Source organism: Cuculus canorus, chromosome 3 (genome assembly GCF_017976375.1).
Source record: "Cuculus canorus isolate bCucCan1 chromosome 3, bCucCan1.pri, whole genome shotgun sequence".
Classification (NCBI taxonomy): Eukaryota; Metazoa; Chordata; class Aves; order Cuculiformes; family Cuculidae; genus Cuculus; species Cuculus canorus.
The window spans coordinates 15,416,257-15,440,043 of NC_071403.1; the positions used below are offsets into that span (position 1 = coordinate 15,416,257).

General features: G+C 37.9%; 1 protein-coding gene across 50 annotated transcripts in view; it reads left to right on the forward strand.

The window, feature by feature from the left end:
• Positions 1-23,787, forward strand: part of RIMS1 (regulating synaptic membrane exocytosis 1) — a 327,910-nt gene that overhangs the window by 157,622 nt on the left and 146,501 nt on the right. For all 50 annotated transcript variants that reach the window (XM_054061002.1, XM_054060978.1, XM_054060958.1 and 47 more), the window contains 4 exons: positions 15,863-15,930; positions 16,660-16,770; positions 17,745-17,844; positions 22,161-22,284. In XM_054061002.1, coding sequence (XP_053916977.1) covers positions 15,863-15,930; positions 16,660-16,770; positions 17,745-17,844; positions 22,161-22,284 — 403 coding nt within the window. The remainder of the gene's footprint in view (positions 1-15,862; positions 15,931-16,659; positions 16,771-17,744; positions 17,845-22,160; positions 22,285-23,787) is intronic.

Here is a 23,787-nt window from a genome sequence, read left to right on the forward strand (position 1 = left end):
TTGGCTTAGAATCAGGACTCAAGGACTTTAGGGACTTCTTTTATATCGTCTCCTTCACACTGAAGTGGATTTTTGCTTGCATTACGGTTTTGCTACAGTTGCAGCCTGGAATTTAGCAACCAACTAGATGCCACTTGTGCTTTTTTAACCATCTTCTTGCTGATGCTGCTATGTTTGCTGGGTTTCTTCAGTTTCTGCTCCATACGTTGCATTCAGGGACAGGTAAACAAATGACTATATAGTATTGAGGTTTTAGATACCTTTTTATATTTTATATTTTTAAAACATATATCTTTTTATAAACAAATTTCTTTAACTGTACAGTTTGAGTGGAGACATTGTGTTAAGTATGTTAAGTATCAATTGTAGCAAATATTCAGCTTAAGCAGGGAATAAGGAACCATTTTGCTTGTCAGTCTGTGTTTCAGTTATGTTTATACTTTGAAAGCTCATGTGTCAAATATAATTTGACATTAGTGATGCTATGTGGCATGAATTTTTAAACAAAAACCTGTATTTGGAAAGCACATATCAAAATGTAAATATCCTTCTGAAAAGTAATATTCTGATTGCATTATGATTGTTTTGTATATTGCAGATGTCATAGGTAAAGAATTTAGAAATTTACTTCAGGAAACAAATGATCATTCCCATGTGTAATTTTGCTTTGGAAAAAGGCAGTTGATATGTCCTTGATACCCTGATTTGTGCTGTTGTTAGTTGCTTTAACAAGTTCAGAATGGAATATGATTCTGTTACTTTTATTTTTGCATATTATTTAGGAAATAAAATAATCAACCCCATGTATGTAGATTAAGATTATACTCAGTATAATATACAGTTATGGGTTTAATAATAATAATAATATATGAGTTATAATAAATGTATGGTTGTGGCTATGCTGTATGTTATCTCTGCATCATCATACTGATGCAATGCACTTTCTGAACAGGGAAGGACATCAGCCCTCTCCTTGGGACTGTGTGAGTGGGGGAGAATCTGTGTTTGGAATAAGGTCCGTGGCCAACTCACTAAAGGATCAAAGGGGAAGGGAGAAGGAGAACTGATGATTGCAAGTTCCTTGGGTATTACACAGTGTTTTTTTAGAATAACAAAGGTCTTTAAAATCTTATGTCTAACTAGTTGATAATGCTGTCTGCAAAATTCATTTTTCAAAAGTCGTGTTTTCACTAGAAGAATTAAACCTAAAGATTGTATAATAGAATAAGTCATGAAAGAAGTTTTATTCTCTCAAATATTACAGCCGTGTTCATTAACATGCATTAAGAAATTAATTTATTTTAGCAGAGTTTAGAGGTGAGTAAGAGTATACTGAGGGCAGAATCTGGAGAGATGCATTGTAGAAAATAGGGCTGTGCAGCAATCAGAGCAGAAATGGAACTGAAACAACAGCAAGAGTATCAGGAAAAGAAGATGCTAGTAAGGCTTGGAAGAGGCAATGGTCAGCCTTAGTTCTGCATGGAGTTTAAAGGATAAAACTAGAGAAAACCTTTGATTAAGATCAAAACCTTGCACTCACTCTAATGCTTATTAAGTTTATAGTTACATAAAGAGGGTAAAACCCCTGTTCCTTCTTCAGGGTACTCACTGTTGGTAGTCATCCAAAGACTGCCTTCCAGAGCCCCCTTGCACATCTTGGCAGAAGTAGGTGAAGAAGGTGAACTAGGGCTGGGATTGAGATGTACAGAGCTGTGACACTGCTTTGCGGAAATTTGAGGCTATGCTGTGAGCAATGGCATACATCAGCACTTCTCCAGCCTTTGGAATAGCATAGTATTGGAAGAACTAAAAGATATTTTAAAATCACACTAGCCCCGCATCCTCCCTGGTCTGTTTTGGGCTCTTTTGAAAGCATTTGACTTTTTTATGGAACAAACTGTAGAGTTATAAAAGACTGCTAAGCCAGACCATCTCTACCTCTCTGGACATTAAATTTAACTCATCTCTCTCCCATAACTACGCCTCAGTTAAGCTAAATATTCTACTCTGAAAATTTAACTCGGTTAAATTTGAGAGACTAAGCTGTCATCAAGGTCGCTGTCGTGTCAGGGTGTTGGTTGGGTGGAAAGGTGCCCAGAAGAAAATCCATGGTGAAGAGTAAAGAAAAATCAAAACCTAAGAGGAACAACAAAATCTTAATTCTCCACCAGTTTGACCTAGGGAGGTACTTGGTGGCAAGTAGCAGGCAGGGGAACTAAGCCTGGCCTCTGGCCAGCCCTGCTAACTCATCAAATGCAAGGGTGGTGATTTTCAGACAGCAGTCAGGTTTCTATGCTACCTTCTCCTATTACCACTGTGACAGAGTATATCTACCTCATCATCTTCTGCACAGCTAGACTGGTCGAATTATTTTCTCTGTTTTTATAGTTGTTTGTCCTAGTCTGGGCGTGGAACCATTTCCTTGTACTCTGATCTGGGTCCTCTTTTTTTCAATTAATTTTTCCAGTTTGTCAAGATAGCTTCGAAGTTTGTCCTGGCCTCCTGTAAGTGGCCGTTTTTTTCTCCTCGGGATCAGGTTACCTGAAAATTGAGTATGTTTCTGTTTATTATCTACAATGGTAATGTGAGTGTCGACTATTACAAACAAGACAGGCCCTGCCTAATGAATACTTCTGTTTTTTTTGTTATCAATTTTAGCTGCTTAAAATATACTTTTCTAAATAGCTTTTTTGACCTACGTTGGTTTTATTTACATTTTTTTCTAGTATGACTTCAACATGGCATGCTTCTAAGCAAAACCCTGATCAACTGAAGACCTTTGACATCTGCTGTTAGTTACCTATCATACTGCAGTGGTAGGAAATGAAAGTAGAATAGTTTATTATTGACACTTTGATGTTTAGGTCTCATCTCTTTTCTTCTTATTGTCTTAAAGATCATTTCTTTAGCATTTTTTCAGGAATGGATACTAAGTTGATTTGGTCTGTAATTTTTGGCCTCTTTTCCCCTCCCCTCTCCTTTAAAAATACATGCTGTGTCTGACCTTTCCCAGCTTTGCGAAACTCCACTAATTCTAAAGAAAGGATTGTTCCTTGCAATGAAATAGATAGCTTCAGACAGGTCTAGAAGTACTCCAGGATGAAGTGAATTAGCCTAGTGTATAAAATACAGTCTAGACAGCCTGACCTCTTCCTGCTTTGACATGCCATCTCATTTTTATGCTACAGACATTGTTAACTTGTTGCTATGGCTTTTACCTGAGTTTATTTTTAGGAGAACTTATTCTTGAAAACTAAAAAAATACTTAACTGCCTTGATATAATTTACTGATAGAGCCAAATAGTAGCAGGCTCAGTCCATACTCCTCTAGAACAGCGGGTACTTGGTATGAGATAATAAGTTCTAGGGACTAAATGTTTGCAGAATAATCTCAAGATTTTTTTTGTACTTTGTTGCTTGCATTAAATTTGTGTGTTTCTAATTTTGTCTTGTATGCTTCCTGGTACTTTGTCATTATAAGTTACTCACTCATAGGCAACTTTCCATTGGTTGATCACCTTGGCTTTTTGAAAACATTTATGACTTAGCTGATCAATCTTTGGCTGCGTTTCTCCTTCCTCTGTACTGGGCTGGTTGTGCTTCTGCTGTTGGTATTATTTCTTCAAATGTTTCCATGATCGCTAGATTCCTTTTGCTATCGCGGACAGTTCCTTATTTTCTCTAAAGTTGGAGTGTTTTGTTTTGGGGTTTTTTTGTTGTGGTTGGTTTTGTCTGTTTCCTTTTGGTTTTGTTGTTTTTATTTGTTTTTCTTTGGGTTTGTTTTGTTTGTTTGGTTTTTGTATAAAAGTTTTTGGGTTTTGTTCTGCTCAGCTTCCTTGTCTTTTTACACATCAAGTTTATTCACTATCACGTTCTTAAACATTTTCTCTCTATTGGTGTGAAGCAAAACTCCAAAGGTCCTTTACTGGTTGCTTTCCTAGTGTCAGTGATCTCTGACTGTGCACTCCCAAGGATTCTTCCTACTGTATTCCAAAGTGGAGAAACAAAAGCCTTTAAAACTTCTCATTATCTTCAAATGCAGCATAATGTAGGATTCAGATCAATGCGTACAAAAAAAAGCCCAAAACTCTCCAGGCTCATGTTGCTAATTCGGTGCTCTGGAGTAGGTCCTCATGATGGCACTGCTAAGTGCTTTTCTCTTTAATCCAGAGAATTTCATCTGCTGTATTTCCTTCTACATTCCTGAAGCTTAGAACAACGAAGAGCTTTTCTTTTTCCTTCTCAGGCTTTCCTGTTCATGTTAATGACTGAGATAAATGATCTCCCTCAGTTTTCATGAAAATGAAATCATAACTGATTATGAAATATAAACTTATTATTTCTCAAGTGACTTGTGCTGATCTGCATGATTGGTTCTGTGTGTGTATGCTGGACAATCAACAGAAAGATTCAATGTCTTCCTTCCTATTCCCAGGGCGCTGTGGATAATGAGAAACCTTGCTCACAGTTGCTGTTCTTTCAGTTAGCGTGTTTATAAACACCATGTATTACCTACTATATGTGAGCAGAAAATGCCTTTTATTTTTCTTTCCCAGCAGTAGGAGAAAATGTATACTCAAACAAGCCTCCCTGGGCATACCTGTTTTGGTCACCTTATTTGCAGTAGGTGCTACCAGGGCACTAATACTGCACTAGGCATTGTATCCATGGGACTTCTAAGGCACCAGCTGCTGTTTCACAGCTCTACTTTTTTTTTTATCTGGTATGCTTATCCCTGTTACAATTCCTGTCTACTGGCAGTGTAGAAACATGCTGGAGTTATAGAGGATTTTTTTTTTGTAGCTTTTATTTTGAATTATAATTTTGTTCACAAATTGGTCTTTTAACAAATACTAAAATTAAAAAATATTCAACTGAATCTTTTTTAGAATTGTCAGGGGGAAAGTGCTGACCTTCTTTTGCAATTAACACCTAATCAGTTGGTCTAAATGTCCACAGGGAAAAATACAACAAACAAACAGCAAAAAAAAAAAAAAACAACAAACCACAACCCATACCAAACCCCAATACAACACATGCAACAGCTGAAAGCTATTTTGTCTGTGTGGGATTTTTAAAATAACTTCTCCCACCTCTCCATAAAAGGCAATCAAACCAAACCAAACAAAAACCACACTAAAGAAAAATTGTGTTAGGCTGGAGAAGAGCATGGCATACTTGAAGTGCCAGGAATTCCTTTAGAACAGCAGAGAAGTTAAGAGCTGGTAGGGCTTTTAGTGTACTTGATAGCTGTCTATGTGTCTCCAAAATTACAAGCCCATGTGACTTTTTGAGTTAACTTGCTATATACATTTTGCAAGTTTTGTTGTACACGGAACAACAATCTAATTAAGAGACCATGCCAAAGCTAACATAGTGTTAGTTATATAAAACAGGAACTTAAATTAGCTGCTACAACAAGTTAGCTTCAATATTGAATTTGAATTCAATAATAATAATAAATTTATTCAAGGAAGCTCTAAATTTCAAAAAGGAGATATCCATCCGTCTAAAGAATTAACTTCCACTTGAGAGTCAAAGTCAGCAAAATTAGCACTCAGAAGTATTCCTGAAACAACACAAGTTTTCTTAAATCTTTAGATACCATGGTATCAAAAATCAATTAAAATGTTTGCTGTTTTGAAGTTCTTGATAGTGTTAACCATTTTTCTTATATCCTCAAAAAGTCTTCTTAATAAAGCTTTTTAAAAGAATTAAATCAATGAAAGTTCATACATCTTGGTATTTTGCACCTCTAAGTCTCTCCAGGTTCTTTAGCCCCTGAAACACGCTTTCTGATGACCTTACAGAACATGCTTGTGAGAGCCATCCATTTGTGAGCTTTGAGGATCATATATAGTTATTGACTTACATGCTTATAATAAGACTCACACATCCTCAGAATAACATTTTAGACCATCTCTGAGATAAAAATAAGGATCTAACTGAAAAAGGTTGAGGGACTCTTCAACGCTCTCAATGTTTGAGTGAAGGAACTAAATAATGTTTGCTCAGGGAGTTCCTAGATATTTGAGAAACTTAGAACAGCTTCCTTGTTACGTTCCTTCTGTCCATATTAGAAGCTTTAGAAACAGTCACAAATACTCACTTTGTTACTTGACTGCGTAGGTTGTGATTTTTGGCTTCAAGCTTCCATTGACAAGATTAGTACTCTTTGCTGTTAGTGATTTATAAAGCCTTTTAATGACACTGAGATAATTCAGGTAGGAAATCCACCTTGTGAACATACAAATGGGCTTTGTTGTTTCTCTGTTAGAAGGTGTTTTGCAATTACATCTTTTGAGAAACATTCTCGATCTATCAACACACAAAAGTGTGATACTTTTTTATAAAAAAATTTAAACTGATGTGTTTGTTTCAAAATCAAATACTGAAGTGTTCATTTTGTCTGAGAAAGTGTATAAAATGTCCTTACCTTCTAAACACAAAAGTAAGGAATCAAGATTTATTTTCAATGTGTTCGGAATCATCTCATGTTGTCAGTTATCTGATCTGAAAGCCTGATGCTTGGCAAAATTCCTTAGACAATTTTTTGATGATTTTCTGTTACTCAGAAAATGAATTAAGATATAGAAGAAACAATGTTCTATCTCATCATTGCACTAAAATGCCTAGATATATGTTGAATTGAGGGAACAATCTGGAAGGCTGGCTCTAGCGTTGGGAACTATAGGGGTCACAGGCACATGTGCCGTCTGTACTCCAAATTTGATTATTATACATATGTAAATGGCCACTTCTATAGAATACTAGTCTTTATTTGAACTTTGGAGTCTTACGGTGTGTTAGCATTTAATGTTTAGGACACATGCCAGCAGGGAACTGAAATCCAATGCAATTATATGTTTTCTGTACAAAATAAAACTTCTCAGTCATGTGTCATGTTCTTCTCACATGTCACACGAGCGAGCCTGTCCTTGAACTGCGTAAATGGTAAAACACAACCCTTGTTCAGTGAAGATGTAAGTGATTTGATTTGAGGGCAAGGAGATAATGAGCATTATTGTGAAGGTTCTGTATAAATAGGCAATAGCTATCTTATGAATTCTCTGCTTGTCACTTCAATGGGAGGTTTGTCTAGGGTACAGGTCTTTTCTTTTTATTATTATGTGGTTAGCAGCCTGACAATAGTGATTTAAACATACACTGTTTATCTGACATGATAAAACGATTAGCATTTTATTTTCTTGGGCATAGAAGTACTTTCTTGCTCAACAATAGCACCTATCACACCTGTAACAGCAGCCAGATGTTTTTGTGCTGAAAACATTTACTAATAGCATGTAGAGTTGTCTTCTAACTGTCAGCAACTCATGAAAACTCAGGCTATGAAGAAGAAAGGTAATTGAGTTGATACATGGAGTTTCTTTGCATTCTTTGTAACTTTCTGTAGGCAGATATGTGGCTTCTGTTGACTTGTATCTTGGGAAACAACTGATCATTTCCATGAGATACTGAGCCAGTTCCATGGGAACAGTGAAGACATAACAGAGGATGTTCCAGGTCTTTGATAAGCTTTATTGGCTGTTTGATGCATGCTATATTTGACCCTAAAAATTATCAAGGGTAGAAATAAATAAATGGCTGTTGCATGTGTTAGAGAGATCTTGTCTGATTATATAGGAAGACAATTTGCACCTAAATTTTGAATCCAGCCTCTAAAACCAGTTGTCTAAGTTTCCTATTTTTGTGATAGAACTGCTTTATTAATTAGCAGCTACACGTTAGGCTCAATTAAGTGCCTAACATGGGCTGACGGACTCTTACGATTAGGCTGTCTGCTTCTTTTCTTAAGTAGCTGCTGCAAATCTAGTGCATCTGGATTTGAGCAAAACACCAGAAGCGCATTCTTTGCTGAGCATCGTCAGTCTCCAAATACAGTCTGGGTGGATCTGGGGAAACATCTAGGAGTGTTTTATCTCTGGTATTCAAGATTCTTTGGAAAAGCACAACTGGTCATACACGATAACAGACTTTCTCATATTTTGTGCTTGTTTTGGCTTTGCAAGAGAAACAAGACTCCATTCCAGCACTTCTCAGCATTGCAGGATTTCACTTGAAATTGCAGTATCCCAGCATTAGATTTTGGTATGGGTACTGCTGCTGAAGATGAAGTATTTTAAAGAAAATGTTTATTTCTGGGGTTTGAATTTTGCTTTCTCTTTGTTTTGATGGCACGCCTGTTGTGGATATAAAAACAATGGCAATTTATTAGAGTGTTACTTCCCGTCTTGAAATTGAATTGAAGACTACAAAATATTTCTCACAGGAAAAAAAGGAACGCATTTGTGTCTTGTAAAGTGGATTTATGATTATATCCATCTGTGTCCAAGAATAAAATAATTGAGCAGCAGCATGTTAATAGGAAAAGTATTTCATTGCCGATGGGATACAGCTTTTGAATTATTCCCTCAGGAAAAAATGCTTTATAAATATATTCTTTTTCAGTCCATTGGTCTTAAATAAATCATGCATTATGACTGCAAATGCTTTTTTTGCAATATGCTTTATATTGAAATACATTTTTAATATTTTAGAAATATATCAGTAATATAAAAAAGTAATGCAAATTTTCGTAGTGGCTTATTACTTTTAAGTTTTGCATGGCTTTAAATTTTAGGGATTGCTTTAAGTGTTTAGAAGCAGTTTAAGCCTGTAAATCAATTATGTAGTCCTTAGAAAATCTGATTTTTCCTCTCCGTAATGTCTTAAATTTGTCTTATATTACTAGCTGTTTTTAGTGACTTTTACTGGTAGACAGTACTCTCTGTATAGTTTTTTTTTTGTTTGAGTTTTATTAGGGTTTTTTTTTTTTGAGAAAATCCAAAATTCTGAAACTGTGCTCTTAGACTGTAAGATTTTGCTTCTTATTTACCTGTTCCTGGCTCTCCAAAGTATTGGTTCAGTGAAATTATTTCATGTAATTACACAAATAGTTATGCAATATGGCAGTTCAAGAATGGCATAAGTAGACATTAAGTAAAGAAGGAGCAATGACATAGGAAGATCAAGGAGAAATTATTTTTCAGAAGTGTAGCTGTTACAGAGTACTTAACTGCAGATGTCAAGCCCCTGTTGTCAGTGCTGATAGTATAAAATATTTTCAGAGCTCATTTGGGGATTCTGTTATTTTATGTTTTAATTTCTGTGTTCTGTTCTGTGAGTATTTATGAATGTGAATTAAATAGCGCTTTCCATTGTAAAAGCCTTTTTACAGTTGTAGATTCAACCAAAAGTTTGCATGCTAGTGTTCTATTTCATAGTGGATTTTAATGGGAATTTTTAATGGACTTTTTCAGCTTTTAAAATATTCACCAAATTGTAGACCTGTCGCATTCAGTCAAGAATTTTTATTTGAAAGCTACCTTTATGCATTCTCAGTGTGTCATCTGTTCTCTAGCTTAGTACAGCCGCATCTGCAGTGCAGTTCCTCTGTCAGCTTCTGAAAGCAGATGGTGGAAGGACCATGGCTGTGGCTGGCTTTGGTGGATGTAGCTGGTGGCTTGGAATTTACCAAAGTGCAGAACAGACAGCGGAAGAGTGAAAGGGACAGAAAGCTAAAGGTTTATGTGTGAAGGGGAGGGACTTGTGAGGGTGTAGCTTAGTATTGAGGGGAATGAGGGAATAAAATGCACAACCTAAAGAGAGAACACCAAAGCCAGAAGTGGCAGGAGACGTAAGGTGGAGAGTGGCAATAACATGGACAGGGAAGAAAGGCAGCAAAGGTTAGCTAGGTGGTGAGGAAGGAAAATTAGAACGTAGAAGACATCAGAGGATCTTGCTACAGTGGTGAGAAAGGATGCTACATGCGTGGTTCGGGTGGTCGTGAGTATACAATAACCAGGAGGGAGAGCAGCAAAGAAACTTGGACTGAGAAGCTGCAGTTGGGGAAGGAAGTGAGGAGAGCAGGGAGCAGTGGAGACAAGAGCAGAAATTTCTTTGAGTGCTTGGACACACACCTCTGTGTGCTGGAGCTGACATTTATTCCTGCCTGAACATTTTTTCTATTTCTGAGCAAACAGCTGTGAAATGTGGATGCAAAATGTGTTGTATTTTGCCCGTGGCAGCCCAGCTTACACAGGAGAGAGCTGGTTTTGGTGTTACTGTTGAGTGCAATACTGAAAACTGGAGAGCTCTGTGCCACAGGTCCCAGCTTACTGCCAGGACTTGAGGTGGCAGTCTGGTTCATCATGAATTTGTTGTTCTTGTTGCAGGTTTGAAGTCTATATATATGCAAAGAATGATGCTAAAAATAAAACTGAAAGATCTTAAATGTGAAGTTAAGCTCTCCAAAACTGCAGGACTGTAGTAGCTAGTGCAACCACATTGGTAATAATAACCTGTTTAAAATCAGGCTTGTGCATATGATCATGCAGCTGATAAGCTATTAAAGATTTTGTGGATTATAAAGGGTGATACAACTTGTATTTCATAATCAGCATCTAAATATTTTTAGGAAAAAGTAAAAAAATTATAAACTGTTCATGTAAATGTATTTATTTATTTGTTAGAAGCATTCTTTGTTTGGTCTTCTATTGGATGCCTGTGTGCTAGTGAGAGGAGTTGTCTAACAGTAGTGTTATAGAAATGTGTTTTCTAAGATAACATAGTGAAAATGCACTGCCTAAAGTCTACATAATAAGTAAAATACGTTTTCTGAAGTTATAGAGCATATCAAGACTGCAGAGATTATTGCCAATAAGTATCTTTTAGTGATAGTGTAGGTATTTTACCTGGTGGCTTTTAAACGATCAATAAACAGTTTGTAGGAATGTTGTTAGAAAAGCGTATGGAGAGATGTTCTGCAAAAAAAAACTGACTCTGTGACCTAATAATTTAAACACTTGAAAAGAAAATCACTTGTAAATGAAAAAAAAAAGTGTTACTAAATGTTCCACTAACATATTTCAAATGGCCAATGTTCTTGTCCTAAGTGAGGGTGAAAAATGCCTGGAGTGATAAACCTAATCAAGAGACAACTATATTTCCTTCATGGTCTAAAACTAGCCCCTGATTTTGGTTTGGAGGAGTGGTAGGGTGGTGTTTCTTTGCTAATTGGCAGAATCATCTACTTTTTCTCAGATAAAACTCAAAAATACCTTTTGGTTATTTCAGATCAAGCTTTTATATATTAGTTTTATTGCAAGACAGCATTAGAAAGACACGTTCTCATTTCTAATGACATTATTGCATTTTTGTTAATATACTGTGGCAATGCACAAAGATATGAAATAATGCCAAGTTTCATAGCTCACAGGTATATTCTGTTTAAAAGGAGTGCTGGCACAGAAATACTTAAGGCATATTCCTGCTGTATCAATCTCACATTTATCCTTCTGTTGGATCTGTTCTAGTCTGTTCTTCTCAATATCACCTGCACCTTCCCTCTTTGCAAAGAAAATTGCACTCTGAATTGCACTGCCTGATATTACTTCCCCTTGCAAATTCTGCCTCATCCTTTTCCGTCTTGAACTACACAGTTGTATCAGTCCTCTATCACAGACGACTGCCAGTGAAGTTTGGAGCTTTTTGCTACCAACTCAGCCTTCTAGAACTTTAGTATATTAAGTCGAATTGTGGTTCCCTTAGCTTTCCATAAATTCATTATATTTTCTGTGGTGTTACACTATTGTCTTTTCTCCTAAACCCTACCCACTGTTCCCCTCCATGGCCTGATGGGCTCATGGCTTCCAGGCTTCCAGACTTCCAGACTGCTGTAATTCAGGGGTTTATTCTTGATGTACATAGTATCTTAAGTTTGTCCCAAGTGAAATGAAAGATTACAAACTCCTATCTGCTGTTGGCACTGTTTGCTCTATTTGTGTGGCTATTTTGCCTGACACTCTATTACGTTGAGGGATATCAATAGAAAACTCCCTTCCTTGGTGAAGGAAACGGATTACTATCCCCTCTTAGTATTTCAAATAGGTAATGATGACTTACAGCGCAGAAAGCTGAAAGCCATCAAAAGAGACTTCAGGGATTTAGGGAAGATGATTGAGGGCTCTGGAGCGCAAGTGGTGTTTAGCTCCATCCCAATACTAAGGAATATGGAGCAGGAAGTCAGGAACGTACAGATGATTAATGCCTGGCTCCGAGCCTGGTGTGAGGAGAGAGGCTTTGGCTTCTTTGATCATGGGGTGACCCACCCACCCCCAGGTTTTCTTACTAGGGATGGGTCATACTTGTCTCGAAGGGGAACTAAAGTTATCTCTAAAAATCTGGTTAGGCTCTTAAATAGAGCTTTAAACTAGATGTGAAGGGGGAAGGGGAGGAGACCAGGCTAGTTGGGAATGAGCCTGGAAGTGGGAAACCAGCGGCTGAGAAATGGTGTGCTGGAGAGGACCACCAGTACACCACAATAGGGCAAGTGAGGGCGAGTATAAGTGGGGACAGTAAGGATAAAACTGGGTCTGTGGAATTAGTTATTCCAAGGACCAGTCAATCGAGAATAAACTCTCTTCCCTTTATGAGGGCTGAAGGTTCATCAGCCCAGCTGAAGTGCATTTACACCAATGCACGCAGCATGGGCAATAAGAAGGATGAGCTGGAAGCTGTTGTAGGGCAAGGTGACTATGATGTCATTGCCATCACAGAAACGTGGTGGGATGACTCGCATAACTGGACTACAGCTATGTTGGGATATAAACTCTTCAGGCGGGACAGGAAGGGTAGGAAAGGAGGCGGGGTAGCCCTCTATGTCAAAGAGTGCTTTGAAACTCTCGAACTGGATTACGGTGAGGACGGGATCGAGTGCCTATGGGTTAAAATCAGAGGAGCCCACAAGAAAGGGGACTTTGTGATAGGAGTCTGTTACAGACCACCCAGCCAAGAAGAAGCTGCTGATGAACTCTTCTATAAACAGCTGGGGACAGTCTCTAAATCTCTGCCTCTTGTCCTTGTGGGAGACTTTAACTTTCCGGATGTCTGCTGGGAGTACAATACAGCAGAAAGGAAACAGTCTAGGAGGTTCCTGGAGTGCATCGAAGACAACTTCCTTGCACAACTGGTTAGCGAACCAACAAGGGAGGGTGCCTTCCTAGACCTGCTGTTTGTGAATAGGGAAGGTCTTGTTGGGGATTTGACGGTTGGAGGACGCCTGGGATTAAGTGATCATGAGATGATAGGGTTTTCAGTTCTAGGTGGGATTAAGAAGGGGGTTAGCAAAGCAGTCACATTAAACTTCCAGAGGGCAGACTTTGGCCTGTTCAGAAGCTTGATTAGCAAAGTCCCGTGGGAAACAGTCCTTCAGGGCAAGGGAGCCCATGAGGGTTGGGCGCTCTTGAAAAATGAAATCCTATCAGCTCAAGAGCAGGCCATCCCTGTGTTCCGGAAAAGGAGCCGGCGGGGGGGAAAAGCCAGCTTGGTGGAGCAGGGTGATCTCAAGATGCGTCAATAAGAAAAAGAAGCTCTATGTGCTCTGGAGGAAAGGACAGGCATCTTGGGTGGACTACAGGGACGAAGTGAGATCGTGCAGGGAAAAAATCAGGAGGGCCAAGGCCCAACTAGAATTAAAACTCGCTAAGTCTGTGAAAGACAACAAAAAGTCTTTCTACAAGTACATTAACAGGAAAAGGAGGACGAGGGAGAATATCCAGTCTCTAGTGGATGCAGAAGGAATAACAGTGACAGGGGATAAGGACAAGGCTGAGGTACTTAATGCCTTCTTCGCCTCAGTCTTTAATAGCAAAGAAAGTTGTTCCTTCTGTTTACAAATCCAAGAGTTAGAGGGGCAGATTGAGGCTCCCGTGATCCAAGAGGAGGCGGTTAGAGACTTGCTTGCCCAGCTAGACGTCCACAAGTCTATGGGGCCGGATGGGATCCACCCAAGAGTATTGAAGGAACTGGCGGATGTCCTTTCCAAACCCCTATCCATCATCTTCCAGAGGTCCTGGCTGACTGGGGAAGTTCCACTAGACTGGAGGCTGGCTGATGTTGTGCCCATATACAAGAAGGGTTGCAGAGAGGATCCGGGGAACTACAGGCCTGTCAGTCTCACCTCAGTGCCAGGGAAAGTCATGGAACAGGTAATCTTGAGTGCTATCATGAAGCACACGCAAGAGAACCGGGTGATCAGGCCCAGTCAACATGGGTTTACAAAAGGCAGATCTTGCCAAACTAACCTGATCACCTTCTATGACAAAATCACTCAACTACTGGATGGGGGAAAGGCTGTGGATGTAGTCTTCTTGGACTTCAGTAAAGCCTTTGACACAGTTTCTCACAGCATTCTGCTTCAGAAACTGTCAGCCTCTGGCCTGGACAGGCGCACACTCTCCTGGGTTGAAAACTGGTTGGATGGCCGGGCCCAGAGAGTGGTGGTCAATGGAGTTAACTCCAGCTGGAGGCCAGTCACAAGTGGAGTTCCTCAGGGCTCAGTACTGGGTCCAGCTCTGTTCAATATCTTTATCAATGACCTGGATGAAGGCATTGAGTGCACCCTCAGCAAGTTTGCAGATGACACTAAGCTGGGAGGAAGTGTCGACCTGCTGGAGGGTAGGGAGGCTCTGCAAAGGGATCTGAACAGGCTGGACTGCTGGGCCGAGACCAATGGGATGAGGTTTAACAAGACCAAATGCCGGGTCCTGCACTTGGGGCACAACAACCCTATGCAGCGCTACAGACTGGGGGAAGAATGGCTGGAGAGCTGCACAGAAGAGAAGGACCTGGGGGTGCTGGTTGACAGCCGACTGAACATGAGCCAGCAGTGTGCCCAGGTGGCCAAGAAGGCCAATGGCATCTTGGCTTGTATCAGAAATGGGGTCACCAGCAGGTCCAGGGAGGTTATTCTCCCTCTGTACTCGGCACTGGTGAGACCGCACCTCGAATACTGTGTTCAGTTCTGGGCCCCTCACCACAAGAAGGATGTTGAGGCTCTGGAGCGTGTCCAGAGAAGAGCAACAAAGCTGGTGAGGGGGCTGGAGAACAAGTCTTATGAGGAGCGGCTGAGAGAGCTGGGGTTGTTTAGCCTTGAGAAGAGGAGGCTGAGGGGAGACCTTATTACTCTCTACAACTACCTGAAAGGAGGTTGTGGAGAGGAGGGAGCTGGCCTCTTCTCCCAAGTGACAGGGGACAGGACTAGAGGGAATGGCCTGAAGCTCCGTCAGGGGAGGTTCAGGTTGGATATCAGAAAAAAATTCTTCACAGTAAGAGTCATTGGGTACTGGAACAGGCTGCCCAGGGAGGTGGTCGAGTCGCCTTCCCTGGAGGTGTTTAAGGAACGGGTGGATGAAGTACTTAGGGACATGGTTTAGGGAGTGTTAGGAACGGTTGGACTCGATGATCCAATGGGTCCTTTCCAACCTTGTGTGATTCTGTGATTCTGTGATTCTGTGATTCTGTCTTACCAGCTCCTGTGCCTCTCTGTCTGTATGGTACATCACCTACTTGGCAGATTGTTGAGTGTGGTTGACTGTTCTGTCCTTAACCAAAGCTCAGTGCTTATTTTGTAGAGTATTCTCTCTCCTGTCATCATTAACCATAGTCCTGTGTGTTTGTTATGGAGATGGGGAGGAGATGGAGGGCTGTGAATGTGATGCATTGAGGTCTGTTCTTGGAAGAAGACTGAGCGAAGTCAAAACCAGCCTGAATGCACAAGTGATTCAGAGGTGCAAGCTGTGAAAAGCAAGTCCAAATAAATGCTTTATTATGTGTATTTGTTTTTATAAATATTAGGCTATATTTTTTTTAAACCAATGAAGTTAATTTGAATCATAATATAGGTTTTATATGTGCTTCATTGAACTATTGAACATTAAAATTCATGCATGCAGAAGTAATCACTCATTCATCTTTCTCTGTTTGAGAGATTACACATTTCTTTTTATTCATATTTTTTCAGGTGACTTGGATTATTACTGGCTGGATCCTGCCACGTGGCACAGCAGGGAGACATCCCCTATTAGTTCGGTAAGAATTGGGAAAAAAGAAATTAATAAGTATGAATTAAAATAGTTGCTTATTATTTCAGTTCAGCATAAATATTTTGTTGTAAAAAATATTCTATACAAATTAAATGAATATTTGTTTTAGTGGCTTGTGGAAATTGAAATTAGAAAGAAATTTTCATCAGAATGTATACTAGTAAAATTACCTGAAGTTTAACTTGAGTTTAATGATTTTATAGACATGATACTAAATTTCAATACACCACAAAAGCAGCTGTGAGTGTGATGCTGCTTGGGGAGAAATTAGTGGCTTTTTCTACTTGGAGTGGGAAAGGAACATCTGGATTTTTATTATATAGTGAACCCATGTGGTAGAGCTGTATAACATACATATCATTCTAAAGAACAAAATTGATGAAAGCACTTTTTGGGGTCGTGGAATACAAAAGTAAATGTTTAATTTTACTACCTAAGGTATGTTTTAAATGTTTAATTGTATTGAAATTTGAATTATATTATAATTGGACTTGAAGACTTAGTGCTGAAGACTTTTTACAATGGGCATAAATACATGATGAAGCCAGAGTCCAACAGATATAACAATAGAAAGCTCATGTGCAGTATGTAACACGTCTGAGGCATGTTTGTGTCTACCGTGACATAATGATCCAGAAATTTTATTGATTTATAAATGTGCCTGTAAATACAGAATGGATGCACTTCTTCAGTTCCGCTTCTCATTTTTTAACAGCATCCAGTAACGTGGCAGCCTTCTAAAGAGGGAGATCGCTTAATTGGGCGTGTTATTCTGAACAAAAGAACAACCATGCCAAAAGAATCAGGTGCATTATTGGGGCTAAAAGTAAGTATCACATGGTTTATGTGGTAAATGAAAGAAGCTTCCATTGACCTTAGATCTATAGGTCTAACACATTAAATCAGAGAATTCTCCAATTATGTGGTGTTTTGACAAAAATATATTCCTCATTGTTAGTAAGTTTTGAAAGTTATACAGAAAAATTATCCTTCTATGCAGTCTTCCACAGCAAACTGTTTTGTTTAAAAAGTGTATGTTTATTTAGCTTCCTGTCCGCGAGATGTATAGTACAAATTTCAGCGCGCTAGTCAATTCCTGCCTTTTCCAGCTCTACTGTTTGCACTTCAGTCAAGCAATTCCTCACATAATCAACATACATAAATGCAATTTTTCATGATTTTCCTGATCTCCGTCTCATGCACTTGTCTTCAAACATATAGTTCTCTTCAGTTCTGTTTAACAAAAGCCAAAAGTGCGGTTTTGTCCTGTCATGTGCTTAGATGGGAGGGCCTGAGTTTTAGCAGAGCCATGTTCTTGGGATTTGCTTTCCTGTGTTTCATAGCAGCATATTTGCTAAGTTTATAATTGTACCAATTACATTTTGGATTTTAATAGGCTTAGTTTGATGTGCACTTGCAATTTAAGCTTAAATAGTTAACAGACTTCGATTTGCAAAATTTATTTATTATAACCTGGTTATTTGTTAAGGAATGTTCTTTCCGTGACAGATTTAGATAATTAGCAAACTGCATGAGATTTATCAGTCAAACACATTAGAAGGAATATTAATGTTATTCGTTCTGTGTTATTCATTCTGCCTTCTCAAGTAGATCTGGCCTCTTTGTATATTTAACTTTGTCTTTAAGCTTCTGTAAAGCCCAAATTGACAGTAGATTTCTTATGCATGTTTTAGGTTTAATTTTAAAATTAATGTGAAAACTAATCTATCTATATATTTTTACTTGATATGATGATGTCTGATTGGGGACTTGGAAACTCACAAATTTGTGATTAACCAGGTTGTTGGAGGAAAAATGACAGAATTAGGACGACTCGGTGCCTTCATTACCAAAGTGAAGAAAGGTAGCTTGGCTGATGTGGTGGGGCATCTCAGAGCAGGTAAATCAATCAGCTGCATAGAAAATATATTGTTTTCTAATTATGACTTTTTGTAATGCAGCTCTTAATTTATATTAACATTGGTCATGTGATATGCTAATAGTTCTTAAATACATGAAAATACTGTATTGTTATTATAGAATGCTACTGTTTCCTACTATATTTCTAATTTATTATTAACTCCAATTGCTTGACTGCGTGAACAAAATACAAGACACACCTGATCAGTGCTGCTGTCGCTGGTAAATTTTTGCTTGCTGGCTCAGGGTCTGCTTGCTACCCTCACTAGGAGCAAGGTGGACATTTTTAAAAACAGTTTTCTTGTGGCAAACAGAACTCACGATGTTATTTTACTTGCACTATAGTGTCAGCTGGAGGATGATGCACTTTGTACACAACAGACTCATTTGTAGCTTTGAAAGAAAAATGGAAAACAACCCAAGATAACTATCTTAAAATATTTCATTTATATAAGATGTATATACTGCACTTACAATTGAGTAGCTGTGCTGCTGTCACTTTTGAAGCTTCTAAATGAAGAGAGCACTATGCACGGCAGTTCATTTTCAAAATGACTTCTCAGTGCCTTATATTTTTACCATCGTTCTAAGCAGCCACTTCCCAAGTGGTTTCATAGCAAACCAAAGTGTATGCAATGCCTTCTTAGGAATCCAGAAGCTCTGATGAAAACTTGTGTGAATTTAGGACAATTGCCAGAAGCAAACAGCAATAGAGAAGTAGAAAAGATGATGGGGCTCTGAAAATACTCTACTTCATTTTGGCATTTATTAATTTAGTTTTTTTATCAAGTCTATGTAGTTGGTCTATAACTAATCATTATAGTTGTTTATAGATTTTAATTGCAGATTATAATAACGGAAAATAAGTTTCTTTCCATTAATCTTGAATTATCTAGGCTAAAATGTTACATTTCTAATGCCTAGTCTAAATTGATTTTTCTAATCACAGCTATTTTTAATCTCTAGAAGTATTTTTAGAGCCAAAATAGTTTCACAGAAAAAAGCACATTGTTTTGTGCATATTTTCAATGAATGAAAATCTATTCATCCTATTATTCGTGACTAAAACTCAGAAGGCATACATGAATCCTTGCTGTTAGGAAAACGTGTTTTTTCATCTTTATGAAAAACCTCCCAAACTTGGCTAAATTTGTAAATCACGGAGTAATTGTACAAACCTCTTAAATTTTGACAAAGGCAAGTATGAAGTCTTGCCTCCGGAAGAGAATAACTCAGTGCAACAGTGAGTGCTTAAGAGCCTACGAAATAGAAAGTGATGGCGCAAAAGCATCAGGAGGTGCTTGAGGACAGTAAGTTGAACATGAGTCAGCAAAGTGCCCCTGCAGCAAACATCAGTCATGTACTGGGCTGTATTAGCTGAGGGAGGTGGTTGTGACTCTCTATTCAGTGTTTATCAGACTATATTTGGAGTACTGCGTCCACTTTTGGTTCCTCTAGTACAAGAGGGATACTGACAAACTGGACCAGGTTGAGCAGTGGGACAGAAAGTTGGTTCGGGATCTGGAGCATATGGTGTGCAAGAAGCTGAGACAACTGGGTTTGTTCACACTGGCAAAGAAGAGACTATGGGAGAATTCTTGATTTCACCTGGTTAATAGGAAGCTGTAGATAACCCAGAGCCAGACTTCTCAGAGGTGCACAGTGATCAGACAAGAAGCACTGGGCATAAGCTGGAAAGTGGGAAATGCCATTCGTGACTTTTTTTTCACTTTGTATCTAGAGAGGATAATTAAGGCTTAGAACAGGTTGTCCAGAGGAGACATTGCATATATTTCCTTTAAGATACTGATATCACATCTGGTCAAATTTCTGAGGAAGCAGGTCTGTCCTTTGAAGCTGGCCTACTTTGAGCAGGGGCTGACCCCTGGAGTTATCTCCCAATCTGAATTTCAGAGATTTACAGCATAAGTCAGAAAACTTTCTATGCCTGTTGAACATGCATCAGTAAGTGGGAATAGAATGCAAATACATTAATATTCCTTTCTAGATGCATCTTAGATATCCTGGGATATTCTGCCTCACCAGCAGAAGTGGTTCCATAAGAGTGCAGGTATCCTGTAGATTCTGCCCGCCAGCTTCATGCAGCTATCTTGATTATCCTAATTATCTACAGTTTAAGGTGTCTGACAGCTCCTTCCCTGACTGACTTGCAACTGTGAGGTACTTGAGTAGGACTTAAGACTTTGTAGGAGTGTATCACAGAATCATAGAGTGGTGGAGGTGGATGGGGACCTCTTGAAATCTCTTGTCCAACCGTACTGCTTAAGCAGGGACAGCTAGGGACAGCTAGAGCACCATGTCTAGTTGGGCTTTGCATATGTCCAGGTTTTGAGTATCTGAATGATGTTTTCCTGTTTCCATTTCTGTTAATGAAAGCAGAAATCAGAATGTAAGTCTTATAGACACCATCTTAGATGAAAAAGACAATGTAAAAGGAATTGACTGGTCAAAAAGGTCAAGAACTGGACAAGCTCACTGAAAGGTGGATGGTGGTGATTTCAGTAGAACCAACAGAAGTGCCTTTTCACTCAAATCTCTATTTGGATTTAGTTTTCAGTAAGAATAATTAGAGCCGCTTCTATTAATTTAGCATTCTGACTATGATGAACTTATGTTTAATCATCTTGGCAATTTGTTTTTTAGTCGTTTGATCTCTTAGTCACTCAAAAAGATGCTTAAGTCTTCTACAATAGCAGTTCAGACACTTCACATGTTCCTCTTCAGGATTCTCAACCAGATTACACCTATTTTGTCCTCTTCAAAATGTGATAGATTCATTGCTGTGTAGATTAAGTTTAAAAAGTCATTGTTAGTGTTATAGATTTAGCATATGTTCCTGACATTTTGTTGTTAAGTTATAACTATTCCAAAGCTGACCACATCTTGTTCTTTTTAACGTCTGGGATGCTTTTTTAAATTAGGCCAACTGTCTCTAAAGAAATCAGATTTTATTTTAGGGAAAACCAGCGTGTTAGTTTGTAAGTTATCAACTTTAAAATAAAATCAGAATTACAGAGGATACTGAAGGTATTTTCACTGAGTTGTATAAATGAAGTTTCTAGGCAGTATCTAATTCTAGTCCCCTCTGACATAAGGTTATGTAATAAATATATGAAATATTTAAAACCATTTCAGCTAAACATCAAGGTAGAAAATGAAACTTATGTCAGCAAGCATTTACTAAGTCTGTCATTAGCAAGCCCTTATGTATTAAAGAATGCCAAAATGCTTTGAAAGCCAATAGAGTACTCTGGAGTCCTTTCTCAAAATACCAAAATATATGCCATTTGGGAAAAAAGACTGACAGTCACAGAACATCAAGAGAAATTGAAGATATGTGTTTTAGTAGATAGAATTTCAGTTAGGATAATTTCCCTTGGCTTATTAACAAGCACAAGTTTGATCATTTTGCTTAGATCTCCTCAGAAAGGGAAGCCAGCAGCAGAAGGGTTGGTCCTGACTGAATCTGATTAACAAGAAATTATTGTCAATAAAGAAAGATAAAATCATTGTCAATAAAGTTGTTTGTGGCACCAGACAGTGGATGCAGAGTTTGGACTGTGATGGAGTATGAGAGCGTAAACTTACCCTGTGGTTCCTGTAGCTTCACTGTATATACTGATCTTTCTTTAGAAACTATACTTCAAGATTGTTATCTTTCTGTAATAAAGCAAAAGTACAATGCAATTTCAATTCCACAAGTGGAAAGCTGAAAAAAGAGAGTTATCTGAATGATTTCAACATCATGTTTTCCTTTCTGTCCCTCCTAACATCCCCTCAGGAGACGGGGGCTTACTCTTTGCTTTTATTTGTGGTTCATTTGACACGAACAGTGAAGACTGTCTTTTTTTATAGGAAACTGAAATGCATGGTGTAAATTTCAATAAAGTGTAATGATTTAAAAAGGCTTAATGACAGGAATTTATATTTTTAATTTTTGAAGCTTAACCTGATTTCAAATTTTATTGCTGCTAGTTAAAAAAAGGATCTTTTAAAAAGGCTTGATTTCATAGCACAATAACAGATGCTATATTATTTTCAAAATACTTAATATGTTTGCACAAGTGATTTCTTTAATATGTTTTGTGTGTACAAAGTGTAGCTATGTTCTGAGAAAGGAGCCTTGATAGTGTCTCAAAAACCTTTTTTTTTGGTTTCAGCACAGCTTTTTAATTTATTTCAAGCAATGTTCATTGGTTACATAGATTTCATAAATGTTCTCCATTTTTTTCTAAAAGAATATGGAAATGAGATTAACTTCTCTTTAAATTCAAGGGGATGAAGTTCTAGAATGGAATGGTAAACCCTTGCCTGGAGCTACAAATGAAGAAGTTTACAACATTATTTTAGAATCAAAATCAGAACCTCAAGTGGAAATTATTGTTTCAAGGCCTATTGGGTAAGGCTAAAAACTTGCTTCTTAAGCATTTATTACTTCTACTAATGGGACTTTTAAAGGGACTGTTTGTGAGTTCATTATTTTTATCTCTTAATAATGGAATATGATTAACTTTCTATTATTGACTTTCTGTATATTCCATTTTCTTCAGTGCCATTTACAATTTTGCATCTTTGCGGAGATATGAGTATTAATGTTGTTTTCTGCATGGTCAAAGTTCTAACAAGGGATTTGCCAAGTGTCAAGTGAAAATTGGTGGATAAAGTAGACCTGTGTGTGAGAAAAATCTGTTTTTCAGGCTTTTATCTTCATTATATCAGAATGATGTGAGTAGAGAATAGCATCAGCAAACATTGAGCAGTGCAGGATTTTGATGAGTCAGTGCTAGTAGGATTTTAAAACAGACCTTCTTTAAGGAACACAAAAATAGGAAAAACCAAAACTCTTAACTAGAAGATTATATTTAACACTAAATGATACTGTCATCAAAATCAAAGGTGGAAACAAAAAATACCTTCGTGCTTACGAAGGTAATGTGTTTCATCAAAAAGTAGAGTTAATGCACTATGTTTATAATCTTAATTATTATTTATTATAAATCGAGTTTTGGGGTTTCTTATGTTCTTGCTTTCCCAAGTAAGCTTTAGAGAGCTGGTAAAATCTGTTTGAATTGATAAGATTAGTGAAGTTGGCCCTACATTGGTCACAATTATTCTAGTGATATTCTACACTCCTTCCACAAACACGACTCTATTGGGACCGTTTTGAGCTAAGTCTTACAGGAATGAATATGAATCATATGTTGTATATTCACATTTGTCTTGCAGAACAGAGCCATGAACATAAAAAGTGACTCTTGTCTAGTTTAAAGGTAAAAAAAAAGAGGCATTTAAAACTCTCTGTAGTTTGTCACCTTCCCAGAGTGTGTGTGCACTCACTATAAGTTTCTAATACCAGTGTCTTGTAGGTGGTAAACTGTTTCGTCTTTATGAATGCATGATTATTTCATATTGAATTTGCTAAATTTCATGCTAATTGTAGTTTTTATCTGTCTTATATATGACAAGTTTGTAGTTTTAGAGACAAAAGCCTATTTATTTTCTTTCTGACTAAAACATTCTTGTTTTACATTTAATTCATATTAGCTTTTGAGGTTTGCTTTTGTCTATACTATGCAAGTGTAGCTATATTTTGCAAATTAGTTCTGCCTGTTTAAGGGAAATGACTATTAAAAGGACTTAAATAAAATTAACGTTCGTTGCTTATTCCAGTTACGAGTTTGACCTTCTAATGGAAAACGAAAGCGTACTGCAGTAATAGTAGTTTTTAAAAGCTAAAATTACCATCCAGGAGGAGACTATGGGGAAGTGGAAACCTTATTTTTCAGTCTTTACTCAGATAAATTAGGACACATTCCTGACTGAAAATTTCTAATTCAGTCATGTATCTTTATAATTAAAAATAAAACGCCATAAGGAAATTTTTGGAAGACTAGTTTTTATG